We start from the raw sequence: 25356 nt of genomic DNA on the forward strand, positions 1-25356 counted from the left end.
CCGATCATAATAAATCATATCAATAATTAAGAAAATATTATATCCATAACATTATTTAGTTGCAATTTATGAGGAATTGAGGATCTAACAATTGTATTAAAAACAAATTTTAAAAATTTAAATTCACGGTTCTAGAAAGTTATGCTGATTTCCATTTCTGCGTGATCTCTATCTTTTTTCTTCCTCCACCATGCACAATAAATCTAAAAATCCACGTAGGAAAATCCAACATAGACCCCCCACGTGTCACAAACACAACCTGGAATTGAAACCTTAGATTCTGTTATGTACAAACTCCAACAGTCCAACTGGTTAGTTAGACTTGGTTTATGGTAAAGAAAAGTGGCCTTGGGTTCCAAAAAAAATGGTGGCAACCATTGCTGTTCCTTCCCCAAAATCCTCTATCTTGCAAAAGCAGAACCCAGTCTCTCTGAGAGACCCAAATTGTAGTTTCCTTGGTGGGTCCTCCTTGAAGCAGCTAAAACCCAGAAACAAGAGAAGAGATGCAGATCATGCCATCAGTTTGGTGGTTCCTTCAGCAAGCCTCGCCACCAACACACCCACAACCACAACCACAACCACAACCAATCGTGGTGGCAGGTTTTATTTCAACTTCACTGGATTTCCTTTCCCTCTTGGCCCTTTTCTCAACAGGAGCACTATAAGGACTGAGGTCTGCTTCTTTGCCTTCAACTTCACTTTATTCATTTTAATGTTTCTCTTAGCTAGCTTTCTTGATTTCTTCTTTGTTTTCTCTTCATTTTATTGGAATTAGCTGTCATTTGTTTCCAATATGGAATTTCTTAGGATTTGTATCGTTGTTACCAAGCTGGCTTTGTACTATTACTTTATTGCCTTTGTCTGTATTGCTTTGATTGCTGTTTCTTTATTGGCTTCACTTATTAAGAAGGGAAACTGTTTTTCTATCTTTTAAAAGATCTTTGTATTATATGTTTGTGTTCAACTGAGTGGTCTAATAAGTTTCTGTGGTCTGTGATTTGTCTATTATCAGTTTATCACTTGTCTCTTTGTCATGGTTTCCCATATGCTTGCTTAGTTAATCCAAATTATGGCTTTGGCAAGCATATGATTTTACTAGGGGGAGATAGTGTGGTGTCTATATGTGGTAAGATTTTGCCAGTATTTCAAGGCTTCTGAAACATGAATACAAATCCTTCCGTCCATTTTTTGTATTCCACTTTATACACTACCAATCACAACTTACCACATATTTTTTTTACTATTCCTGAAACATGATTTTGGAAATAGAGTTTCCAAAAAATGGTTCATGAACTCACTTAACCTCTGCAGTCACTGCGCATGATTTCTTGCATACTTTGTTGGTCCAATTCATAGATAGTGGATTCCATTTTCTTTCATAGGTTACAGCTTGTCCAAGTACCACTTGGTTGATTGCCAGATATTTTAATGATTCTCTGTCAAAACAACTAAGCAAGTTTTAATCATGGAGGATCTATCATCTTTAAGATGCAGAAATTTACTTTTTAACTCTATAACAATGGAAATTTATTACGCAAGCTGATAGTACAAAAGTTATGTTGAATTTCCCTTCCTTGCCCTGCTCTTGACAGAACTCAAGTGATATTTACTCTTTGCTCTTTATGCACCTTTTTTGCTACCTCAACTTGAATCAACTCACTTGTGCATTTAATCGCTCTCTTTTAAATATGACCAAACCATCTAAAGCAACTCTCTCTCCTTTTTTTGTATCAATAGGAGCAACCCCTAATATCTCATTTCAGTTGCACTAATTTTATAAATATATTGCTTCTTAACAACCCAACACTCAATCCATAGTGCATACCTGATCTTGTAGAAGTCTTATAAAACTGCCCCTTTAACTTAATAGGTATTCTACGATGAGACAATAGACAATACTCTTGATGTGCTTCTCCACTCCATCTACCCTACTCTTATCCTATGATTCACATTCTCTTCAATCTCTCCATTTTTTTGAATTATTGATCCAAGATATCAAAAGTTGTATCTCTTGACTATCAAGTCTTATAGCCCCTTCATCATTGTTTCTACTTTTATTAAACGTATATGTACTCTATTTTAGTCCTACTTAATCGAAACCCTTCAGATTCCAAAGCGTTTGGCCAAATTTCTAACCTGAGATTAACTCCATATCTTGTTTAATCCACTAAAACTATATCAACTTCAAAAGGCATACACCAAGTGACTTTCTCTTAAATCGATTTTAGTGACCTCATTCATTACCAATGCTAAAAGATATGAACTTAATGCAAATCAATGGTGATAGGAAACTTATTTGTGATGCCTTCATTTCTTCTTGTACCTGTTATATCTCCATCATGCATATCCTTAGTCAAATCTATTAACTTTCACCACTTAACATAACCTCTCTAGGTACCTTAAGTATAGTCTCTATTTTTTATTTGTTTTGAGGAACCTTTAATGGTAGCCTATGTAAACTCTGTAGGTTGGGATCGTGGTGTGCTTTAGTTTTTCTATATGATGCTTGAATGTATAATGATGATAAGAATTTTTCTAGATCGGTATGTTCAGCATTCTGAATCAGAAATCATTGCATCAATCTGTATCAAATGGTGCAATCTTGATTGGAAAGTACAATAGATTAGATACAGTTGAATGCAAGCAGTACCAGAGGAATGAACAAGAAAAAAGGAACAAATATGCCTAAACAAAGAATGGTTACTTTCTCCTTGTCTGCTTGCGTATTCAAATGCTAGGTTGATATTTCATTAAGCATGCTAAGAGCCTAGTTCCAAATTGAAAAGTAAACTGTAACTTGAAGTAATAAAGTGTTCATATCATATGATAATGTGGTTAGAAGTTCTGCTTTTTATGCACTAACATGTCCCTTCTATGAATATCTTACTTAGGCTGTGAAGGGCTGCATATGGCTATTTGAACAAGAGCAAGCATTAGGATTCAGCAGTGTGTCCACGAACATTCGAATGACAATCATTAAACTCAAATCTGGTGGATTATGGGTCCATGCCCCGATTGCTCCAACCAAGGAGTGTATTCAGGTTCCATCTTTTTCTTTAATTTTGTTAATCTATATAATATGTGTACTATTAAGATTGTTGGCAATTGAAATACAAATGCATAAAAAATTTCTTATACTCTTTTTTTGGCATGTAAAACTTGGCTACTTGTAATTCAGATTTTTTGAATTATTAGTTTATTATTTGGATTGCTTACAGCATTTTTTGTTGAATAAATTTAAATACTTAAAAAGAATCTTTTATTATCAAATTATTTCTGTGCTGAATGATACCGGTCATTCTTTCAAGGCTATCTAAGAACTCCACTTTGGGAAATGGCAACAGAGAATTATGTAGCTATGTCCAAATATTTTACATAAAGTTTTGTTTAGTTGAGTTGATTGCAATGTATTATAATTTATAAATAGGGAGTGTGAATAGATTAAATGTGGTCACATTTCTTGCACTGAAATCATCATAGCAAGATCTTAATCACTTAAACAGATATCATGGTCACATTTTTTACATTAAAATCAGCACAGCAAGACCCTAATCACTTATATGGGCATCAATTACAAAACATTTTGATAATGCCTCCCTGTTTTCATTAAAACAAAGTTAACTACTCTCTCTCTCAAAAGGAAGAAAAGTATTTCCAAAATGCAATATAACCAGCCCCTTACGTGATACCTACTCTAAAATCTAAATTGTTCATAAAGAAAGATTGACTGGTCCGGGAAAAGTCAACAGTCATAATTACCACATATGCAAGATCTTCCTCAATATACTAATTTAATCCCTCTTTTTTACACTTTCAATCTAAGTTATTTTAGTCTTGGCCTCCAAAATTCTGCTTATCTTGCATTTCTATGGATTTCTTGTTCTTATTGATGACCTCTTGGTCTTTTGCCAGCTTGTGAAGGAGTTAGGAGCTCCTGTAGAATACATTGTCCTGCCCACTTTTGCTTATGAGCATAAAATATTTGTTGGCCCATTTTCTAGAAAGTTCCCTCGGGCTCAGGTATGGGTGGCCCCAAGGCAATGGAGTTGGCCCTTGAATTTGCCACTTGAGTTTTTTGGTATTTTTCGTGCTAAAACCTTGAAAGATGAGGACTCGTCAACCCCGTGGGCTGATGAGATTGAACATAAAATTCTAAGCTCGCCAGAAGTTGGTAATGTAAACTATGCATCAACTACCTTAACTATGTTTTCATGAATCAAAAGTAATGATAATTGATTTGCTTGTGGAGTATTTCAGGAATTGGGCCATATGTGGAGGTAGCATTCTATCATAAGCGTTCAAGAACACTACTTGTAACAGATGCTGTAATTTTTGTACCAAGGCAGCCACCAGAGTGTATAAGTAAAGAATCCTTGTTAGCATCTGCAAAGAATGGTTTGGCTGTTAAAATTCTTAGTAAAGGAAAGGAAGTTCCGGAGGAACCAATTGTTGACAACATGAGGAATCGTCAAAAAGGTTAGAACTCTATTGAAATCCAAATAGCACATTCTTTGGTGTTTGTTAGTGGATTTAAGACAAATGTGAAAGCGACTTAAGTGTATGTACCTATCACAAAGTATTGAGTTAGACTTGAGTTTTGGTGCAGGGTGGGAACGAATGGTTCTACAAATTTTGTTTCTTGGTCCATCAAATCTGTTGGAGCCTAATGCTAGCTTTGCTCAGATGTCACAAAAGTTGATTGTTTCACCCATTGTAAAGACATTGGTGTTCAGCAAAGTTCCTGAAAAGGTAGCTACCCTAGTCCAATGCAGATAATTTTTCCTGTTTTATGTTTTTTTGGGGGGATGGGGGTGCTCTTAAATATAGGTTTTGCTCCTCTCTTTGACAAACATTGATTAGTGTGGCTACCTATCATTTTTACACCAAATATATGCATAACAGGGTGGTTTATATGCATTAGCATTTCATAAGAAACATTGAACTACCACTCATGCCTAGACGTTGAATGCTATAACTTAATTGCAACTGAACCAACCAAAAGAGGCGTTTAAAGGAGAGGATGTGTGGATTTTTTTGTTTTGTTTTTGAATTACCCTTGGATGTTTTTCATGAGGACACACTAAATTATAGTAGTGAAACTGAATTGAGTGTTGTGACTAAGTTTTTAATGGTGATTTAAAGTACACCGTCGTTTCACTGAAACAAAAGAAAGTATGTATGACAATCGTATGTGCTTTAAAATTCAGGTCAGGGACTGGATTGATGGCATTGCACGGGACTGGAGGTTCAAGAGAGTAATTCCTGCTCATTTTGCTGCTCCAATAAATGCAAGCAGGTCTGATTTCTTAGCTGCATTCACATTTCTTGATGACCTCTTGGGTGATCGTTATGCCACATGGCCTTCACTCTCTCTTCTCTTCGCATCACTTATGGGAAAGGCTGCCAGTTACTTCCCTCCAGATGACATGAAGACCTTATCATCCCTTGATCAGTTTTTAGTCTCAGTGGGAGCCGTGAAGAAGACTGTTTCAGGCAGGAAACGATGACACAGAATGAATTAAAATTTACTTGTGAAGATTACACCTCTTAGGGTTACAATTTTTCCTGTATATTTAGGCTATAAGGATGTTATTTAACCAATTTTCTGCTTTCTTAAATTTGAAATGTGAAAAGTAGTTTCAATACCGAGAGTGTTTTGCTTGTGAAAGGAAATTCTTCTTTACAAGTCTGGTCCTCTCAATGTTTCATGACCTAACCCACCAACCAAGTAAAGAACAAGAGCAGTTGGTAGGAGCCCAACTACATTGGGTCTTTCCAGTAGGAGGCCCTGATTATTCTGTACCTAGCCATTGTTAAGCATACAAAGCTTCAGGGCATTCTCTGCAAAATTGCATACAAAGACCCACATAAGAAGAACCATGAGTATGTGCACGTCCCTTCCTACTTCACTGGTCCTGGCCTGGGCCGTTAATGCTTTATGTTCTGTTTTAAAAAACATAATAGCAACATAGAGTGGACTCTAATTATTTCAACACTTCTGATTTCAATGGCATTTTGATTACTACACACCTTCAAAAAGCTTAATAAAATCTTCAGGCTGCAGATAAAATTTTATAAGCAACTCTTGAATGTTGAATACTTACTATAAATTGATGGAAGTTAGGTGCTTATAGATAAACATAGTTATGCTGTCACGGGGTTTAAGTCTAACACATGTTCTACACCTTTTGGGGGTAAATGGAAGACACATTCAACACAAGAAGTAAACACAGTTGGTCAACGTTTACTCTCTGCAAAATAATTAATCCTTGGTCCTAGTTAGGGAAATGGAAATCTACTCTAATGAATGCAATTCATGACCATTTAACATGTCTAAAAAAAAATCAATTGGGAAGAAAGAAAGCATTGGTTTTCTTGATCCTAATAAACCTACTTTTGGTTGGACGGTCATCCACCTCAACTAAATTCTCATACCAAATACAATGACATTTTTATTTCATTTTCAATTTGCTGATGATGGACAATTCAGCTAAAAATAAAAAATAAAAAAATTTGATGGACACGTCACACGTGCATCATTCACGGACACAAACACAAACACAAACACACCATATATTTTTATAATAAATATAAATAAACATAAGGGGGAGAGGGAGAGTTCTTCTATTTGATAAAATATACATGAAGGGTAATGTAATAGACAACCTTCTTTATAACATTTTTCATATCTTAAGGTAGTGACGTGCTAGTATAATGAATAATCGATTAAATTGATCATTTCTTAGAACAATTGACAATGAAAAATATTATCACATGCTCTTAAGATAATTGTTAAGATGAATAAAATGTAGGATTTTATTAATGAATGCCCTAAAGGCAATGGTTAAGGTGCATTAATGCTTTATTAAATAACATTTTTATACACTTTTAGAAATAAAGTGAAATTATACACATATATCCAAAAAAAATACACACACCACCACAATAAATTGGTGCATGTAAGGCAATGAATCATTAAATTGTGTATTTTATTTTATTTTTTAATTTTGCATTACAACTCATTAACATGACTGTAAAATGAGTCTCATCTATATTAGGAAGCAGGATAAGTTCTACAAAAAAAAAAAAAAAAAGACCATTTAGAAAGCGTGAATTAACCACATTGAAAATTCTATCTTAATAATTGCCCTTAGGGTACTTGATAACAAGATCCATTAATAATTGGGTAAAGCTTAGATTTAGTGTACTAAACCTGTTAAGATAATGACACACTGTCAAAAGTGGATACATATTACCATCGTGCAGAGAGCTAGTCTTGAACCAAGTCCTTGATAATTATTAATTAGGCAATGAATTACTGAGCTTTAACTCCTATCTCCGTTTTCAGCAGCTATGAAAAAATTATGTCGGTAGGCTTACGATAAATAAATAGACCAATAAGTAGCTTGAGTATTATTGTGGCCCTGCACTTTGAAGTATGGATAAGACTGGGTTTCTCAAGCACTGTAATAATTAAATTATATTGAAGAACATGCTAGACCTGAAGCTTTGGAGAGAGAGAGTGAGAATCCAAGGTGATTTTCCTATTACTCTTTTGTCTCTTTTCTGCTTTTTCTGCTTATCTGATCACCATTTGGTCACAACTTTCTCAAAGCTTTCGGGCATGCCTTTCACATACTACTGATGCAACCACCTTCTTTTTGGTCCTCCATCCTTAAAGAACATGACTTGTTACCCACAAAGAAAGCTATCACTTTCCTTGGAAACCCCACTTGGTCCTTCTCCTTCGTTCTCATCCTCCAAGTTTGTGAATTGTGAGGTGCTGAACATCAAACATCACGTATTTCCTCTCTTGGGTGGTGGAAAATATAGGCTAAAACTTGCCAAGAAAATTGATATGGTTACATAGGCCAAGAAGGTCCTTCCCACGTAGGTTTGTATGCTAAAAGTGGAACAGGCACTCGAAAATGTTACCTAGATTTTTATGTTGCGAATTTCCAATCATGATTTTGATTATGATGATAATGATGTAGCAGTAAGTCAATCAAGTGTTTTTTCATTGTGTCTTATTCATCAATTAAAGTACAACTCTTTATAGCTTTATAGCTATGTACAGGGTTATATCTGTTTTTTTGTAATACAAAAAAGGATATTTCTTTGGACTTAGATAAGAGCATTCACAGCGGTGAGAATTTAAATAGGTATATTCTTATTTCGCTCATTCAATATAATCATACACAGCAGTGGAGGCAAAGCTAAATTTTTTTAGCTTTGCGCTACAGTGCTCATGTATCAATACATGAGCACTGTAGCTGAAAGTTTAAAAAAAAAAAAACTATTTTATTCGGCTTTGATTAAAAAACGCATATCTGAAGCTCATCCTCTCTTCATTTCATTTCACAGACTCCCTCTTTCATTTCACGCTCTCTCTCCTCGCTTCAGTCACTCTGGAAACCAAACCTCATCCATTTTAGTCTCTCCTTCTCTGAAATCACCGCCCTGCGAAGCTCGCCGCCTGCCGAAGCTGCGCAGCCGACGCGTCTTTCTCTTCACGACCCCTCTCGAAGCTCACCGCCCTCTGCGAAGCTCACCGCACGCCGACGCCGTCTTCTCTGCGGTGTCCTCCGGAAGTCTCTCCATTTCGGTCTCTCCTTCACTTTCTCTTCCGGTCGCTCTGCGAAGCTCGCCGCCAGGCCACGCGGCAGAGCGCGCGTCTCCGGCTCTCTCGAAGCTCACCGATCAACCTCGGCCCACGCCGTCGAAGCTCTCGGCTTCTCTCAAGCTCGCCGCCGCCGGCCCGCACCGTCTTCAACGTCACCGTTCCACCGCCGATCCAGCTGAGACCCACGCCGATCAACCCTGCGGCCTCGGACCCACGCCGATCGGCCCTCTCGGCTCACCGCCGATCGGCCCTCTGTTTCACTTCGGGTCGGTTGAATTCTCCACCTACTTGCTTAAGCTTTTGGGTTGGATGCTCTAACAAAAAAAGAAGGAATGGGGGTAAGTGGAGACACCTAACGTTGTCTTAGTTTGTTGGAATGCACGAAGCCCATTTTTCTCATCTTGGCATGCTTTTCGAATTCTTCACATGTACATTAATTTTTTGCATTACAAATTATGCCATGACGATTTTGATTTATGAGAAGTGACCCCCTTTACTTTTTCTTTTTTCCCACGGCTGGATTCTTGGAAGGAATCACAAATATAGTACAGGTATTGCTTGTGCTACACACACAAACTTGTTGTAATGAGTTGTTATTCGATCGAGTACTCAAATGGATATATGAAACAATACGCATGTTGTTTGCGGCTTTTGTGAATTGGCAAAACGAATTTGTATGGACGAGAATGTATTTGGGAATTTTACGTGTGCGGGGGTAATTTTCGTGTATGAAATTTTACGTATTGTACATATTCAAGTCAGATTGAACATTTGTGAATTGGTAGAACGTAATTGTATTGGTATTTGTATTGGGAATTTTCATGTAATGCGGGGTAATTTTATGTGTTAATGGAATTTTACGTAGGTACGGAATGTATTGGAATGAATTTTCGTATGCTTGAATGGATTGGAATTTTTTTTGTTTGCGAGAATTTATGGATTTTATATGGATTTCATAACCATGATATTACTAAAAAAAGAACCAAAATGAAGTTTGTAAAAAGAACCGCATGGAATTTTGTGTGTATGGAATTTTCTCTGTACAATGTTGTTCACAGTGCGGATTTTTTTCTTTTACGTTTGCAAGTAATAATGGTCTCTCAATATGGTACAATGGATTTTTCCCTCTTTTCGTTTTGCATTTGTGTTGAAATTGCTATATGTATGTGTGTGTATGTGTGTGTTGGATATCATATCTCCATGGATGGAAGTTATGATGGTGGTGTTTATTAAGCAATGTTAAAGGTGGGATTTTTTTGTTGGTTGAGACCCAGGATTGCAATACCCTTTTCTTTGGTCGAAGAAAATCATCAAGTGGATTTAACTAATATATGCAATTGATTTCTTAATCTAAATAATGAAATATGATAGATATCATTGATTGCATGTATTTGATGTGAGAGGCATGTGTCATGCAATTGACTAATTGATTGCATGTTTCATTTATCAATCTATTTTTCTCTTGTTTCTTTATTTTTATTTTTTCATAACCATGATTTCGATTGGAAAATTTTTGTGTGAAAGGAACTTTACATTTTTTTTTTGTCTAATTTTATGTAGTCACGTAGAGACATGGAGTCATGTAGGGACCTACCATATTACACGGGTATCATGAATGGGGATATAGAAATTGACTCACAAATTTTAGGAACATCTCAAAATACTCCTGTGTCAGTTTCGATTCTCCACGAAATTGAGAATGCCTCTTCTACAAAAGGAAAACGGGGCGCTAACTTTAGTGTAGAGGAAGATCAACTCTTAGTGTCGGCATGGCTTAATACTAGTGTTGATCCGTAAGCGGTAATGAACAAACACAAGCTACATTTCGTCAAAAAGTTTGGGAATACTTCACGCAGTACAATAAATCCGGTAACACACGTACTATTACCTCATTGTTAAGTCGTTGGGGATTGATCAGTGAAAGGACAAATAAGTTTGCAGGGTGCATGGCTAAAGTTAACGCACTTCATAAAAGTGGTATAACCGAACAAGATCAGGTATAAATTATATTGCATTAGTGTTAATATACACATTTATCAATAGTTTGAAGATTCTAATCATGTTATATATATTTTTTTTTAGATTATCAATGCGAAGGCTTTGTTTTTGGAGATACACCAAAAACCCTTTCTTCTTGAGCATTGTTGGCTCATGTTAAAGGACCAACCAAAGTTTGCCAATCTTAATGGAAGATCAAGAGCATCCGTGCCTCCAACTCCAGAGTCAACATCTATTGGCGAAGGGGGCGAAGGGGATTGTGCGTCCGGACTTGGTGACGGTTGCAATCTTGAGAGGCCAATTGGTAAGAAGGCCGAAAAAGCCAACCGAAGGAACAAAGCCACCGGAAAAGATGTAGGGGAATATTTGATTAAGAAAATGAAATTTATTGAGGATGCAAGTCGATTGGAAGAGGAAAAAATGGTTATTGAGAGGGAAAAACTTACAATTGAGAAGGAAAGAAGTGAAGAAAAACTTAAGATTGAGAAGGAAAAAGTCATGATTGAGAAGAAAAAATTTGAGATGCAATATATGTTAGAGGAGGAGAGAATCATGATGAAAGATACAAGTGGCTTAATAGGAGCACAAAAAGCTTTTTATGAACAACTCCAAGAGGAAATCATGGCAAAACGAAGTTCACGTAATTAATGGGTTTGATTGTATTTTGGATGTAGCTTAGGCCTTTATGTATTTTGTAGTGGCTTATGTAAGCCTTTAAGTATTTTGGTTGTAGGCCTTTAAGTATTTTGGTAGTAAACTTTTAAACTTATGGTATTTTGGTAGTATTTTGTAGTGCCTTAAAATTTATAGTATTTTGGTAGTAAACTTTTAAATTTATTGTTTATCTTGTTTTGCTTTGATATAAATGAGAGCAAGTTGTTGTTTCTTGAGTTGTTGTTATTAACTGCTGATGCTTTGATAGAAATTAGAGCAAGTAAAATTTAAAGTATTTTATAGTATTTTGGTTATATTCAATTTGTTGTGGCTTATGCGTAAATTTGTTATATTCAATATGTCACTTGACTTTTTAATCTTGGATCTATAGTAATAATTGTTTTTCAATTGTCTTGAAGGTTGCATCCATGAATCGCTCTTTGTTGTACAAGTTGCTTCTTGATGACTCAGATGAGGATGAGATAATTGAAGAACATGTTATGGAAACATCACAACCTAAACGTCGTCGCTTTATTCGACGTAATCATTTGGCAGGCCATGAGAGGCTTTTTCTTGATTACTTTGCTCCCACGCCAGTATTTCCACCCGCTTTATTTCGTAGGAGATTTCGGATGAAGCGTTCTCTTTCTCGTATTCAATCTAAGGTAGAAGCTCATGACTCTTACTTTGTCCAAAAAAAGAAATAGTGCCAACAAACTTGGTTTATCTTCATTACAAAGATAAACTGTTTGCACTTAGAATGCTTGCGTATGGAGTATCGGGGGATTTGCTAGATGAATATGTGCGGATTGGAGAAACTACTGCATTAGAAAGTTTGAAAAAATTTGTTACTGCGGTAATTGATGTTTTCTCTGAGGAATACTTAAGAAAACCAAACAATGAAGATATTGCTAGGCTTGTTAGCTCATGGCGAACGCCGAGGGTTTTCCGGGTATATTAGGTTCAATTGATTGCATGCATTGGAAGTGGAAAAATTGTCCATCTGCATGGAAAGGTCAATATTGTGGTCATATTCGTGAGCCTACTATTGTTTTGGAGGCGGTAGCATCATATGATCTTTGGATATGGCATGCATTTTTGGGTTACTGGGTCAAATAATGATATTAATGTGTTAGAGCAGTCTCATGTATTTAATGAACTTGCTGAAGGACGTGGTCCTGCAGTACATTACTCAATCAATGGTCATGACTACACAATGGGATATTACCTTGCTGATGGCATATATCCAAAGTGGGCAACATTTGTGAAAACAATCTCATCTCCACAAGGACCTAAGCGAAAATTATTTGCAGCAACCCAAGAGGCGCATAGGAAGGATGTTGAGCGTGCATTTGGAGTGCTTCAAGCACGTTTCGCAATTGTCCGTGGACCTGCACGCTTTTTCCATCTTGAAACACTCCAAAAGATCATGAAAGCGTGTATAATTCTCCATAATCTCCATAACATGATTGTTGAAGATGAACGGGATGATAATGAAGTGGTAAATTTGGATTATGAACAAATTGATGGAGTGGATAATCCTCCTATGCAAGTGTTACATGAACAAAATGATGAATTTCTGTCATGCATTGAGAGGTATGGACGCATTAGAGACCGAGACATTCATTTTCAACTCCAGAAGGACCTTGTTGAACATTTATGGCAATTGCATGGCGAGTCGTAGGAACTTGTGCGAGTGTGTGAGTTTTATTGTAATTTAGTTTGAGTTATGTATTTGAGTAATCTATGGACTACATTGTTCCAGCTATAATATATGTTTTATTTTATATGTTTTCTTATAAAGTTCCTTTATTTCATAATTTAGTTTGAATTTTGTATATATATAATTTGGAGTTAAAATAAAATATTATTGTTACGCTATCATGATGATTGAGAAATTGTTTTAGTAAAAAAAAAATGTATAAGTATAATTTGGGCGGTGGTGGAAGAGTTGGTGGCGGCGGCGGCACGGTGGTGGAAGAATCGGTGTTGGTGGTAGTGGTGGCGGTGGCTGTGGCGGTAGCGACTGCGGTGGCGGTGGCAGCCGCGGTGGTGGAAGAATCGGTGTTGGTGGTAGTGGTGGCGGTGGCTGCGGCGGTAGCGACTGCGGTGGCGGTGGCAGTTGCGGTGGTGGAAGAATCGGCGGCGGTAGCAGCGGCGGTGGTGGCAGCGGTAGCGGTGACGGCAGCGGTAGCGGTGGCGGTAGCGATTGCGGTGGCAGTGGAAGAGTCGATGGTAGCGGTTGCGGGTAGTTGTGATGGTTGTTTATTGTAATAAATATATTATTTTATTGTAGTGGATATATTATTTTATTGTAGTTGATATATTATTTTATTATGATGTTTATATTATTTTATTGTGTTAAAAGCTAAAATAGATCCACTGCTGCAGCATGTTTTATAAAGTGAATAGGTAAAATAGATAAAGTAACTTTTGGTGGAGCTAAAAAGCTAAATTTTTAGCTCCACTGCTGTGGATGCTCTAATTAGGTAAACGCCACTTAAATACATGATTAATGAAAAAAAAAACTTCAAAATGACATCATTCAATACAAATAATCTAAATTTATTTTTATGTTATAGTGACTAGTATGGTTAGTGGTCACTAATATCATATATTATATACCATATAATTAAATTTAGGTCCTAAAGTTGTAATTAACTAATAGTTTTGTAATTCAATTAGTTGATATATTTTGGTATTTCTAAATAAGGCATTAGACTTTCGAATTCTTTCACCCCAATTATTGAATTATAATAAAATAATTAAAAAAAATAGTAATGTAATATCTTATTGCTATATTACTAATAGACATTTTATATTTTAATAGTTTGTAAGATTTTGTAATCCTCGATTTGATTTTATGATACAATTCTAAAGACCCTTTCTATCTTAGGGAGAATTTTAGGATACAATTTTAAAGGCCCTTCCATCTTAGGTAGGATTGCGAATTTAACTGCCATGCTCATGAATGTTTAAACAATCCTACAAAAACAGTACTATTACATCTCGAAATGCTATATAATTATTATAATCAATGGCAAAGTCATTAAATCTTTCTTGGAGTAAATAAGTTTACAATCTTAACATATGTGCTCCTATTTAAGGAGAGAGAAACCATGCATTAGGGGTAACAACTTTGAACTCGAAGTAAATTGGAGTTTGGATCTTAGTAAATTTTGAATAGGAGATCTTATTGAAAGGAAATAGATTAAGCAAACTAGGCAAAAATGTGCATACAATTCATGTACAGAAGTCAGGTAAAAATAAAGTTCAAGATTTCAAGATGATGCCATCTAAGTTGTTGGTAAGTTCTATTCCTACTAGTTTGAATTCCCTAAAATACTTTCAAAATGCTCCAACTGAGTTTTAGGCAAGTGATTTAAAATTTTCAATAATATTTAAGTATACGTGAGGTATGACTTGTGAGCTGTCTAATTAATAATAATAATTACCCTAGTGATTGCAATCGTTGGAAATTAAAAAAAAAAAATTAATTGATGAGATCCTGTTTCTTCAAGTTATGCTCTCCGACAAAGCATTAAAAAACTGAAACATGACTGACATTATCTCAGTTGTTAAAGGATTGATTAAAGAAAGAAATACTAATAGGTAACTGTTCAAACTCCTAATTATATAGTATTTTTATATCAATATTTCACAATTTGCTACCGACCAAGTGTGTCAAATTTTAATATTTATAAGAAACGATATCGAAGATCTGTTGCGTTAATTTAATTTTATATATAATTGCAGTTCTGGATTTATTCTTCTTCTTTATTTGTTTGTTTAATTACTTATTTTCCTTTCTCCATAGCATTCCCGTTTGTTCCATAAATTTGATAAGTTGGTCCACATGAATGAGAGCTAGGACCAGACCGTGAAACTTTGGTTACAAAATATAATATTATCATTGCCAATTGCCAATGATGGTAAAATTTACAATAAGTTCAAATCACATACAATTTTTCATCATTGTTCTTCAAAAAAAAAAAAAGATTATATTCCTTGAATTGACGTATTATAATTATTGATTAATAAAAGTAGTATCAAAATGATAGATTTATATAGAAATAATATTGCACTAATCACAAATTATATAAATAAGTCATGAAAAAAATGTTTCTTGTCCTAAATTCTATAAGGATGTTCCCTCAAATCTTAGAGTTTGAAATTTATATTAATATCTTCGAGAGTTCTTAAGATAACTCCATGTTTTTAAGATTATATCAATTATTTTGAATTTAGTGCATTAAATTTTATTAAATTGATGTCAAAATAGCGGTTGTCTGATTGATAAATTTTTTCTAAATATTGTTGACATTGTGAAAACTACTCCATAAATTATAAAATGAATTGATAGAATTTTAAGAACTATATAATTAATAAAATTATCCTAAGAACTTTAGAATATGAAAGAAAAAAATAAATAAATATAAAGGAATAATATTTTTAAAATAAGAATATGAAATAAGAAAGAACATGGTGTGGGGAGTAAAAGGACCCAGGTGGGCATGTGGGCCTTTGGGCTCTAGTAAGGAGGGCCGATCTGTTCATAAGCTAGGAATTTGTTAGTATTATGAATCGGCCCATATGCCGAGGGTCCGAAGATACAGCCGAGGGTGAGTTCCTCCTCGGACCGTTCCAAGAGGACTCGGAGATTCACTACAAAGGTCAAGGCAGAATTCTAGAAAGACTGTTGGTTAAAAGGGGAAGGCCCTGAACCTTCTAAATGCACCCGTGTTAAAGAAAATATCAAGGGCAAAGGTTACCACCTCCGCATTAAAGACTCTGCACCTACCTCCCTGGCCGCATTAATGGGGAAGTGACCCCTGAACAGTAGGGCTGAAACTTCTAATCACTGTCCAAAAAGCATCAGGAAATGAAGTATTTAAGGGGGGTTCGGTAACTAAGAAAGAAATTAAGAATTGTAACATTTAAAGAAAGAAAGAGAAATAATACAGAAGTAGTCCTCGGCTCACGTCCGAAGAGGTCTATTTGCAATTATCGTTTATTATTTACAAGTGTTTGTAACTTTTAGCCTGTTATCAAGTTCTCAGTACTTCTAACCTAGGTTTCAAACCCACACTCTACAAATTTCATTGTTTAAGGCTTGTTGGGCCTGAGCCCATAACCTTCTTTGGGTCCAGGTGCAATTGTGCACTTACACATGGTAGCAAGTAAATATGTACGCCTTGCTTTTATGTGGGGGACACCCGCCGCCCAACTAACATATTTAATATTGTAAACGCCCCTCCAAAATTCCCTTGTATTGTTGTATTACAAATTTAACTATTAAATTACTACCGTCTTTAATTTGCAAAATTGCTTTTGAAACAAGAGGGAATAATAATAAGGGGAGGGTAAACTACTATAAGAAATAAAATTGCCCAATTGTTTTTAATGGTGATTCCCCCCCCCCCCCTAATATGAATTTAAAATGTAATTTTCAACCTTTAAATAAAGATCAAACGTGTGAAATACCAAAAAAAGAAAGCAATAATTTATTTTTTTTTAAGAAAAAAGATTGACGAGAGAAGATATGTTTCCCACTTGTTATTTTCTAAGAAATGCCAGCAGCTAGAAAATGACTCTTTCAAATGCAATTGCAAAAGAAGTTTTTGGAATATATATAGTAAAAAGCTTGACTATAATTAGGGAGGAAAAATGAAACCATTATATATATATATATATATATATATATATATATATATATATATATATATATATATATGCAACTTAATTTTCATAGTGTGTCTGTGTGTATCACGCTGTTAAAATATTTGTCTATCATATTTTTCTTAGTCATGAAGGAAAGGTTATTGTCCACAACGTCACTTATAAAAATAAATAGGGTTTTTATCAATTTCTTCACAATGGAGGTGCACATTTAGTGATTAGAAAGAAAAAGAAAGACTGTTTTAATAATAACGAGTAGAAATTAAATATATATTGTTTTAATTATGTCGAAAGCATCTTAGAAATAGAAATAGATATATTTTTCTCTAATATATAAAGGCCACCTTTAAAAGATGTTAAAACATAGCTTTCTAGCATTTTAACCTATTAATTACAACATTCTCAAAAAAAAAAAAAAAACCTATTAATTACAAAAAGAAAATGAAATGATCTCAGCAATGAAATTTTAGTTTTTAATTCCAAATTGACTTTTAGGTCTGATGATTCATCTTTAGTTCGATTTCCAAACAAGCCCTATGCGCACGTAACTTCGAAAATAAAAATGAAAAAGAACCTAAAAAAACATGGTTCGCACGACCTCTTTGAAATATCTAAAACAAAATTCAGAGGATCTTGTGTGTAAGAGATATTTCTAAAAAAAATCTGTCTTTTTTCTAAATACAGATTTTTTAAAGAAACTTTTCTAGATACAGTTAAATAGTCCTATATGATACATGTGAATTAACATGAACTAATAGTATTTGAGTTACTATTAGGGTTCAACGAATCAACGGTAACAAAAACAAATTGATGTGGAAAGTATGTTCGGCAAAATGTTTTTGGAAATAATTTTCCAAAAATTCTCCTTAAAAGAAAATGCTAAAGTTATAAATAATTTTACAACAATATATAATGTTAACATATATAATCATTCTACCATTCTTGAAAACTCGAGCCATTAATAATGGATTATGCCAATAAAAATATGAAAATCCTCCAAAGCAAAATTCATATTCATCTTCAAGATAAGATGTCATCAACCAAAATTTTCACCATCCAACTTATTTTTATTTACTTTTAAGATATTAACCCCTAACGAATAAATGTCATTATTGTCACCTACATATAGAGTTTTCTTTACAAATTTATGTCCCTAACTTTTTTTTTAAAACTATTTATATCCATAACTGTCAAAATGTGAATCGTATCGTGAATCGATTTTTGATTTTTTATATCGTGTATCATATCGTATCGTATCATATATTGTAAGATACATACGATATGATACACAAACACTTAATCAAATTTATAAAAAATTATAGATATACATATATAAAGGGTATATTGATTATAAATTTTGAATATTTTCAACTAATGACTAATTTATTCATCACTTATGTAATAATATTTAATAAGCTAACTAACACTAAATATATCAAACTAGCACATATTTATAACATACAAATTCAAATTGCTTAAATTCAAAAGTGATAATATATTACAAATGACCCAAAAATAATAATTTATTTTCATCATATTGACTAATCAACCCCATCTAAGTCATTGTTATCATCATGTTTATCATTTTGCAAACTTATTTCTTCATTAAAATTTTATTCACCATCATTAACATTTACACTATCTCTTCTTATTCTTTTTATTTTAATCATTTAAAAAAATTTCTTCTTGGCATTCTAGTTTCTTGGACTTATAATAATATTGACAAAAAAAAATTATATTTTCAATTAATATCTTATTTGTAGTATACAAAATAAATTTGTAAATATTAAAGTGAAATGTAAGTGTGTACTATGTAGTCCGAATTTTGTAGAAGAAAGAGAGGGAAAAAAATTAATGAATATGTTATTTTATTATGTTAAATTAAGTAATCAAATAATTTTTTTGTTTAAAACAAGTCTACCAACTTGTTAGATTCAAATAAAAATACAGATTTTAACAAAAAATCTCATTTTAAAGCATTTTTTCATTATCGTACGATACGATACGATTCATACGATATACACACTATATCATATGATTCACGAGTACTTACGATATGCCGGTACGATATAAAACTTTTTACACACGATACGTATCGTGTCGTATGATACTTATCGCATATTGTACGATATTGACAATTATATTTATATCAATTATAATAAAAAATAAAAATGATTACAAATGCACATAAAATGTGTGAATAATATTTATGTATGATAAAAGAGAGAATCTAATTAAAAATTAGATATGAAATTAATAACACATACTAAACATCTAGATATACCAAAAACATTGTTACTTTCTTTTTAATAAAGAGCTTTCTAAATAAAAACTTATATGACTTCCAGATATTTTCAACCAAAACATTAATGTTCAACTATTAATTAATAAATAAATAAATAACCTTGAAATAAACACTTTGTCACGTTATAAATTTGGTCATAAGCAATTAAACCCATTCTTCAGTTACCCTGTGGGACCTGTTTCTCTCTGTCTTGGATTCTGTAACAAACGCGCAGAGAGAGAGACAGCAGCCAAGAAAACGCCACCCAACCAGAAAAATAGAAAGAAGCTTTAGCATACCATACAAACAGAAACAGTTGCTTGCTTGCACGATCTCTATAAGCAAATCCCAAAAATATATATATAATTGTATTTCTTAACCATAGATAAAGCAAAAAAAAAAAAAAAAGAGGGTGGCTTTTCTCTCTTACGCTTGTTGCCTTTCAGTTTCAGGTAGGCCTTATTTGCGTTCATTCATATCTTTTCGGTTTTGCTTTTTCTTCGCTTTCTTGTTGAAGCAGCCTTTTTAGCTGAGGCAGGCATCCTATAAAAGAGGTATCTGTATCGTGTATCTGTATTTGTACGTGTTTTCAGGGTCAGGCTTTGCCTTCTCAGCCCCACCTATAAAGCCTTTTTTTTTTATAATAGAATTTCATGTGTTTTGTTTCTTTTCGTCCTTTACACACATGGGTTCGCTGAAAGTTGAGATTTTGATGGTGGGTTTGGGTGTACATAAAGCTTTGACAAGGCACCACCGCTTCTGCTCTATTGGTTTCGTGTTGTGGGTGCGTTTTCTTGACAATCTGGTCTTTCTTTCTCCCTCTCTCTCTCTCTGTGGGGTTTTTGGAATTGGGTTTTGCTTGTAGAATGGTTTTTTTTTGTCTTCTCTGAAAGACATACTTAGCTTTCACTCTTGCTATGAACAGCTGTTTTATATTCTTTTTTAATGATATTGTGATGTGGGTTGTGATCACTTTCTGATTTCTGGAGATGGGTTTGAAGAAAAATGATATTTTGGCAATTGATTTGTGTTGGTCTGGGTGTAATATTGTTGGGGTGGCACAGTTCTCATTGATAGGTATTTATTAAATTTAACACCGACTTCTTTGCTCCCTAGAATGCAACCGGGAGATGCATATATATTTTTTGTTTCCCCTAAGATGAATGTTTCAACTTCTGTTGTTCCCTGATATTTGTTAAAAGAAATGAATCTTTTGATGTTCTTTTCGCTGACAATTATTTTCAATTATTTAGAAGAATTACCTGTTTCATTAAACCAATGGAGTTTGTGGAACTATTTGTAATTTGTGCTGTTCTGTAGGGGACTTGAAAATTGCAGAATTATGATGGATCCAACATTTTATTAGTGGGTTATATTGTTATATGGGACTGATTGATATTTGAGGTGTTCGTTTTGATACTTGAGTTGTTCTTGATTTTTATTGATTTTTTCTGCAGTTGTTAAAGGATCCCATTTGTCTATCTCTTCTGTTTGAAATTACTTTCCGCTTACTCATTTGTTTGTACATTCAAATACTTGATCTTTTTTTGATACGCTACATGTAAAAATACTTGATCATACAAGAATTAAGTGTCTAATGTGCTCTTCTTTGGTCCAAAGAGACTGGGCAGGAAAAAAAAGTGAAATTGAAAGAGAAAACAATGTAAATTTCCTTTGATATCTACTTCGAACATTTAATGTGCCAGAGGTGTTTGATTTTTTCCATTGATATTGCCAACTAGAATATTTAATTCAGAAGTGAGATACAAGAAGTATTTAATATTATTAGTGTTCTGGGAAAATTTTCAGCCATAATATAAAATTGGTTTTGAATGCTTACAGCTTTCTTATTCTTCTTCTCCTTCTTCTTCTTCTTTTGGAAGCTCGTAATTTTATTACCTTTTCATTTGGTATCTAATCTCCTCAAAATTTAAAACACAATATTTGTTTTAATTTATAAGATGACTTCATAGATGTAATGTAATCTTTTTTGTTCTTGTTTTCAGGTTAAAGATCTTGTGGAAATATTTCCTGCTTGGAGTTGTCTATAATTGAAAATTTTGACTAGATCTTGGTATGTATATTCTATTTTAATGCAACATATATATACTTTTCTTCTTTGACCACAATCATATCTTGTTCAATTAGCATTTCCTATCAAAAAAAAAAAAAATCTTGTTCAATTAGCTTAGTTGAATTTTCTTCATGTATCATTCCTTTGCCTTATTATAATATACTTCCTGTTGGCTATCAGGGTTTTCTCTTGTGAGTTTTGTTCTGTATATCTCTTTCCTACCTGATGGCTGAGGAGAATGTCAATTTACCAGCGACCCCAGAGACAATTAAGCCAAATGGGAATAATTTGAGAGGAAACTCTACGGGAAAAGCAAGCTCTTTAAACAGTGGAGAAATTGTTCCTCATTATCTCAGGGCGTCTACTGGTTCCTGTCATGATTTTTGTAAATATGGGAGGAAACATGCATTTGAAGGAAAGGCGAGACATCCCATACTGAAAAAAGTTGTGAAAAAACCACCTGACAGCGAAAACCCATTAGTGAGTGTGGATCTGCCAGAGATGAAGAAGATGACAGTGGTCAAGCTTGAACCTTCACCTGACTCCAAAACCCATTTATCTGATGTTCCTCAGTCCATTAAACAGAAAGTGTCAACAAAATCACCTGGCAGCAAAAATCCTGGAGAAAGTAAATTTCTGACAGAGAGGAAGAAGATGGCAGGGGTCAAGTTTAAATCTTCACCTTATTCAAACACACATAAATCTAATACCCAAAAACCCATGAAGGCAGAAGTGTCATCATCTCCCAAAAAGGTGGAAGCTTCTTTGAGAAAAGGTTCATCAAAAGCTAAAGATTTAAACTTGTCTGCAAAACATGCTACTCCTTTGAAGCCAAAATCTGTGGCAGTGAAACCGATATCTTCTCCTAATTCCTCAGGAGGTATAAGTGGCCTAAGAAAGAGTGATGTCAAGATTGGCAAGATGACAGGGACCTTAAAAGTAGCTGTAAAGAAAGCCCTGGCTTCCCCACAAGCCTCATTGTCATCGAATTCTTCTGTCAATAGAGTAGCTGTAAAGAAAGCCCTGGCCTCCCCACAAGCCTCGTTGTCATCAAATTCTTCTGTCAATAGAGTAGCTGTAAATAAAGGCATGGCTTCCACACGAGCCTCATTGTCATCAAATTCTTCTGTCAATAGAGTTGCAAATTCAAATGAAAGAAAGCTCAGGAACAAGAAAGTTGTGTCTCCCCTTATGAATCAGAACAAGATTAGAAAAGCTGAACCTAAGCAACCCAACAATGAAGAGGTCCCAGAGAAAACCTTGTATGTCATCAAGGTGGAAACTGAGAACAAACCTTTTGAATCTGCTCAAAATGAAAGAATTGCAATTGAACTGTCACATGCTCTATCAGCATCACCGAAGTCTACATCCCTCCCAAATATTCTGCCGTCTTCAACCCATGAAGAAGAATATCAAGAGGAGTCTGAATATACAATGAGTGAAGCAGAAGATGACTCACCCTTGGAAAATAGTGAACTTGAGGATACTGAAGAAGCAGACACCTTGGAAGAGGGATACAAAGGGAGGCCCAGAAAGGCTGGGATGGTTTTTTCTGAAGATAAAAATTCCCAACCTTGGAAATTGAAGTTCAGGCAGGGGAAGGTGGTTGATATTCAGTCTGCAAATAACAGTCCAAGGAGGCTCAAATTTAGGCAAGGTAAAATGTTGGGGGAGAACCAAATTGTCAAGGCCAATGCCCGAAGGAGAGGCTTTAAAAGGACAGGTAGAGGTGATGGTGACACAAAGAGTATGGAAGCTGATCCACCAAAAGTTGTTTTGAGGCATCAAGATGTGCAGGGGAAGAAAGATGCTCAGGGTTTGTTTAATAATGTAATAGAAGAAACGGCAAGTAAACTTGTTGAAGCCCGGAAGAGCAAGGTTAAGGCCTTGGTTGGTGCTTTTGAAACTGTGATCTCCCTCCAAGAGAAAAAACCTGCAAACGTTGTTGCTTGAGTTTTAGAGAAAGAAAAAATAATAATTAACATTCTGTAACTTCGTTGTTTTGTAAAGGAATGATAGGAAAATAAATCTAAGCTTGTAATGGAGAAGTGAATTAACAAGCTTATGAAGCTGCAGCAGCATAATAGTAGATTGCTACAATTGACATTACAGGCCTGGGTGTAGAGTTTAATGGAAAGTGTGGTGTGTACTGATCTTAACATGCTTCATATACATATTTCTGAAGGGTATGCTGCTTCTTGCTTTCCTTTTGAATTTCATACCTTGTGTGATCGATTTGTATCTTGTGAATAAATCCAGCATATCCTTGACTTCATGTACTTCTACTCTTTGAGTGGGAGAAAAAACCTATACAATTGTTCATCATTTAGTTGTATCTTTTTCCTTTTTGATTAAGAATTGATTGTATATGTGCTTTTCTTAGACTTTTCTTTTCCTTCTTCGAATATGATGAATGGCAGTATTTTATGGCCTGTTTGGAAGTTAAAAAAAGGAGGGGCAGTAGAATAAAGGGAGGGAGAGTAATTCAATTTCATGGCCTGTTTGGAAGTTTAGAGAGGGAGGAGAGTAGAGGAGAGGAGAGTAGTGGGGGATGGTTATCCTCCACCTTGTTTGGATGTTTTTAAAATTAGTAAGGGAGAAGGGAATAATTAGCCCTTTCTCTTATTTAGATGTTTTAAACATTATGATAGAAATGAGAGGAAATGATTTAAATAGACAAATTTATCCTTATTTGAATTTTTTTTAATCTAATTAATAAAGCAAAATTAATCTTTTTTTTGTTTTTATTTGTTCTTTCGCTGTTTGGATGTCAAGAAAAAAGAAAATTTCAAGGTTTCAACTCTTAAATATTTTTTTCTTCTTTATTAGTAATTTTTTTTTTTTCACTACAAGATTTTCAACTACCTACGATTGGACAGAAAAGCTTATTTACTGCAACAAATTGGACAGAATAGCTTGGTAAAAATGGCTTCGCATAGTGCAACGAATCGGACGGCGAAGATTTTCCGGTCGACGAAATCGCCGATTCCTTCTGGTTCGGCACCGGCGGCATATCAATTCGGGTCCGATGACCCGGAGCGAATCCGAGTGGGCATTGATGAACTCTGTCGAGCAGTGCACGGAGTCAGAGATTCCTCCTCCAGAGACTCCTGCTGTGATCGCCGTCGATGTGGTTTCGCTGGTGGATCGTCCTTGTCGAAACCAGACGAGTTCGACGAACTCCTTCATCTGCCGTCGAATCCATTTCCGATGGCTGCCGTTGATTCCGATGAGTACCGCACAGATCTCTGTTCGATTGGATTGTTTTGGTTCCTATTCTTGGATTCTGAAAATTGATCAATTTTGTTTTGTTTTTATCTTCAATCATGAAGTAGCATGTTGATCAATTAAAAATAATAGGCAACAACCTAGACCTGGTGCTGTGTTTGATTCTTGAGAAGATGCTTTGAAAAGTTTTCAAAATCAAATAATTGATCCTCAGTTTGGTTACTAAGGAAAATAATTGTTTAATTAGGTTTTTTAATTAGTAATTACTGAGGAAAATAATTTTTTAATTAATAGTCATTGAGGAAAAGAAAAGAAGGATCTATGTTAATGTTTTGGTTTGTAATTTTGTAAATTTATAAAGGGTAAATTGGAGAATTCATTTGGTCAATAATTTATCTAATCTACTCTCTCTCCAAATCTCTCCAATTTTGGGGAATTAAAAATGAAGGGTTGGAGGTAGTTGAAACCCCTCCAAATCCCTCCAAACCCCTCCTCTCATTCCTTAAAAAACTTCCAAACAATGTAAGGTTTTCAGGCATGGGAATGCCTTATATATGGGGAAACTTTTCATGTTCACAATTACAATTTGTTTTTTAAAATAAAATAAAAAATTCATTTCCTACCCATCAGAAAAGGTACAATAAGAAAATGAAAATGCTATTATTGGAAACCTTGTTATTGGACGAGCAAGTGGAAATGATCTCAAGCAGAATCCTGGATCTCCAGAATATTGTAGTTTAGTTTTCACACTATAGCTGAGTTTGGATATAGCTTATCTGCATCTGCGTCTGCTGCTGCTGCGTTTTTTTTTTTTTT

At 34.5% G+C, this 25356-nt stretch overlaps 3 protein-coding genes across 7 annotated transcripts; all 3 read left to right on the forward strand.

The window, feature by feature from the left end:
• The first annotated feature begins 301 nt into the window (after positions 1 to 301).
• Positions 302 to 5668, forward strand: LOC142637388 (uncharacterized). Its single transcript, XM_075811670.1, has 6 exons — positions 302 to 673; positions 2892 to 3041; positions 3913 to 4171; positions 4258 to 4476; positions 4607 to 4749; positions 5208 to 5668. The coding sequence occupies exons 1-6, from the start codon at positions 365 to 367 to the stop codon at positions 5505 to 5507; spliced, it is 1380 nt and encodes a 459-aa protein (XP_075667785.1). The 5' UTR covers positions 302 to 364; the 3' UTR covers positions 5508 to 5668.
• Positions 5669 to 11703: 6035 nt separating this feature from the next.
• On the forward strand, positions 11704 to 12959 carry LOC142626176 (uncharacterized). Its single transcript, XM_075799974.1, has 3 exons — positions 11704 to 11926; positions 12016 to 12227; positions 12417 to 12959. The coding sequence occupies exons 1-3, from the start codon at positions 11704 to 11706 to the stop codon at positions 12957 to 12959; spliced, it is 978 nt and encodes a 325-aa protein (XP_075656089.1).
• Positions 12960 to 19416: 6457 nt separating this feature from the next.
• On the forward strand, positions 19417 to 24579 carry LOC142622076 (uncharacterized). 5 transcript variants are annotated; one of them, XR_012841865.1, is made up of 4 exons: positions 19417 to 19690; positions 21245 to 21312; positions 21493 to 23498; positions 24223 to 24579. XR_012841865.1 is itself a non-coding variant. In XM_075795504.1 (3 exons), the coding sequence occupies exon 3, from the start codon at positions 21538 to 21540 to the stop codon at positions 23263 to 23265; it is 1728 nt and encodes a 575-aa protein (XP_075651619.1). In that variant the 5' UTR covers positions 19417 to 19690; positions 21245 to 21312; positions 21493 to 21537; the 3' UTR covers positions 23266 to 23691. The 5 variants fall into 5 exon arrangements, 3 of the variants coding, with proteins under 3 accessions (XP_075651619.1, XP_075651620.1, XP_075651621.1); XR_012841866.1 differs by having other exon boundaries at positions 24228 to 24579; XM_075795504.1 differs by lacking the exon at positions 24223 to 24579 and having other exon boundaries at positions 21493 to 23691.
• The last annotated feature ends 777 nt before the right edge of the window (positions 24580 to 25356 follow it).

This window comes from Castanea sativa, chromosome 1, assembly GCF_040712315.1.
Source record: "Castanea sativa cultivar Marrone di Chiusa Pesio chromosome 1, ASM4071231v1".
NCBI lineage: Eukaryota > Viridiplantae > Streptophyta > Magnoliopsida > Fagales > Fagaceae > Castanea > Castanea sativa.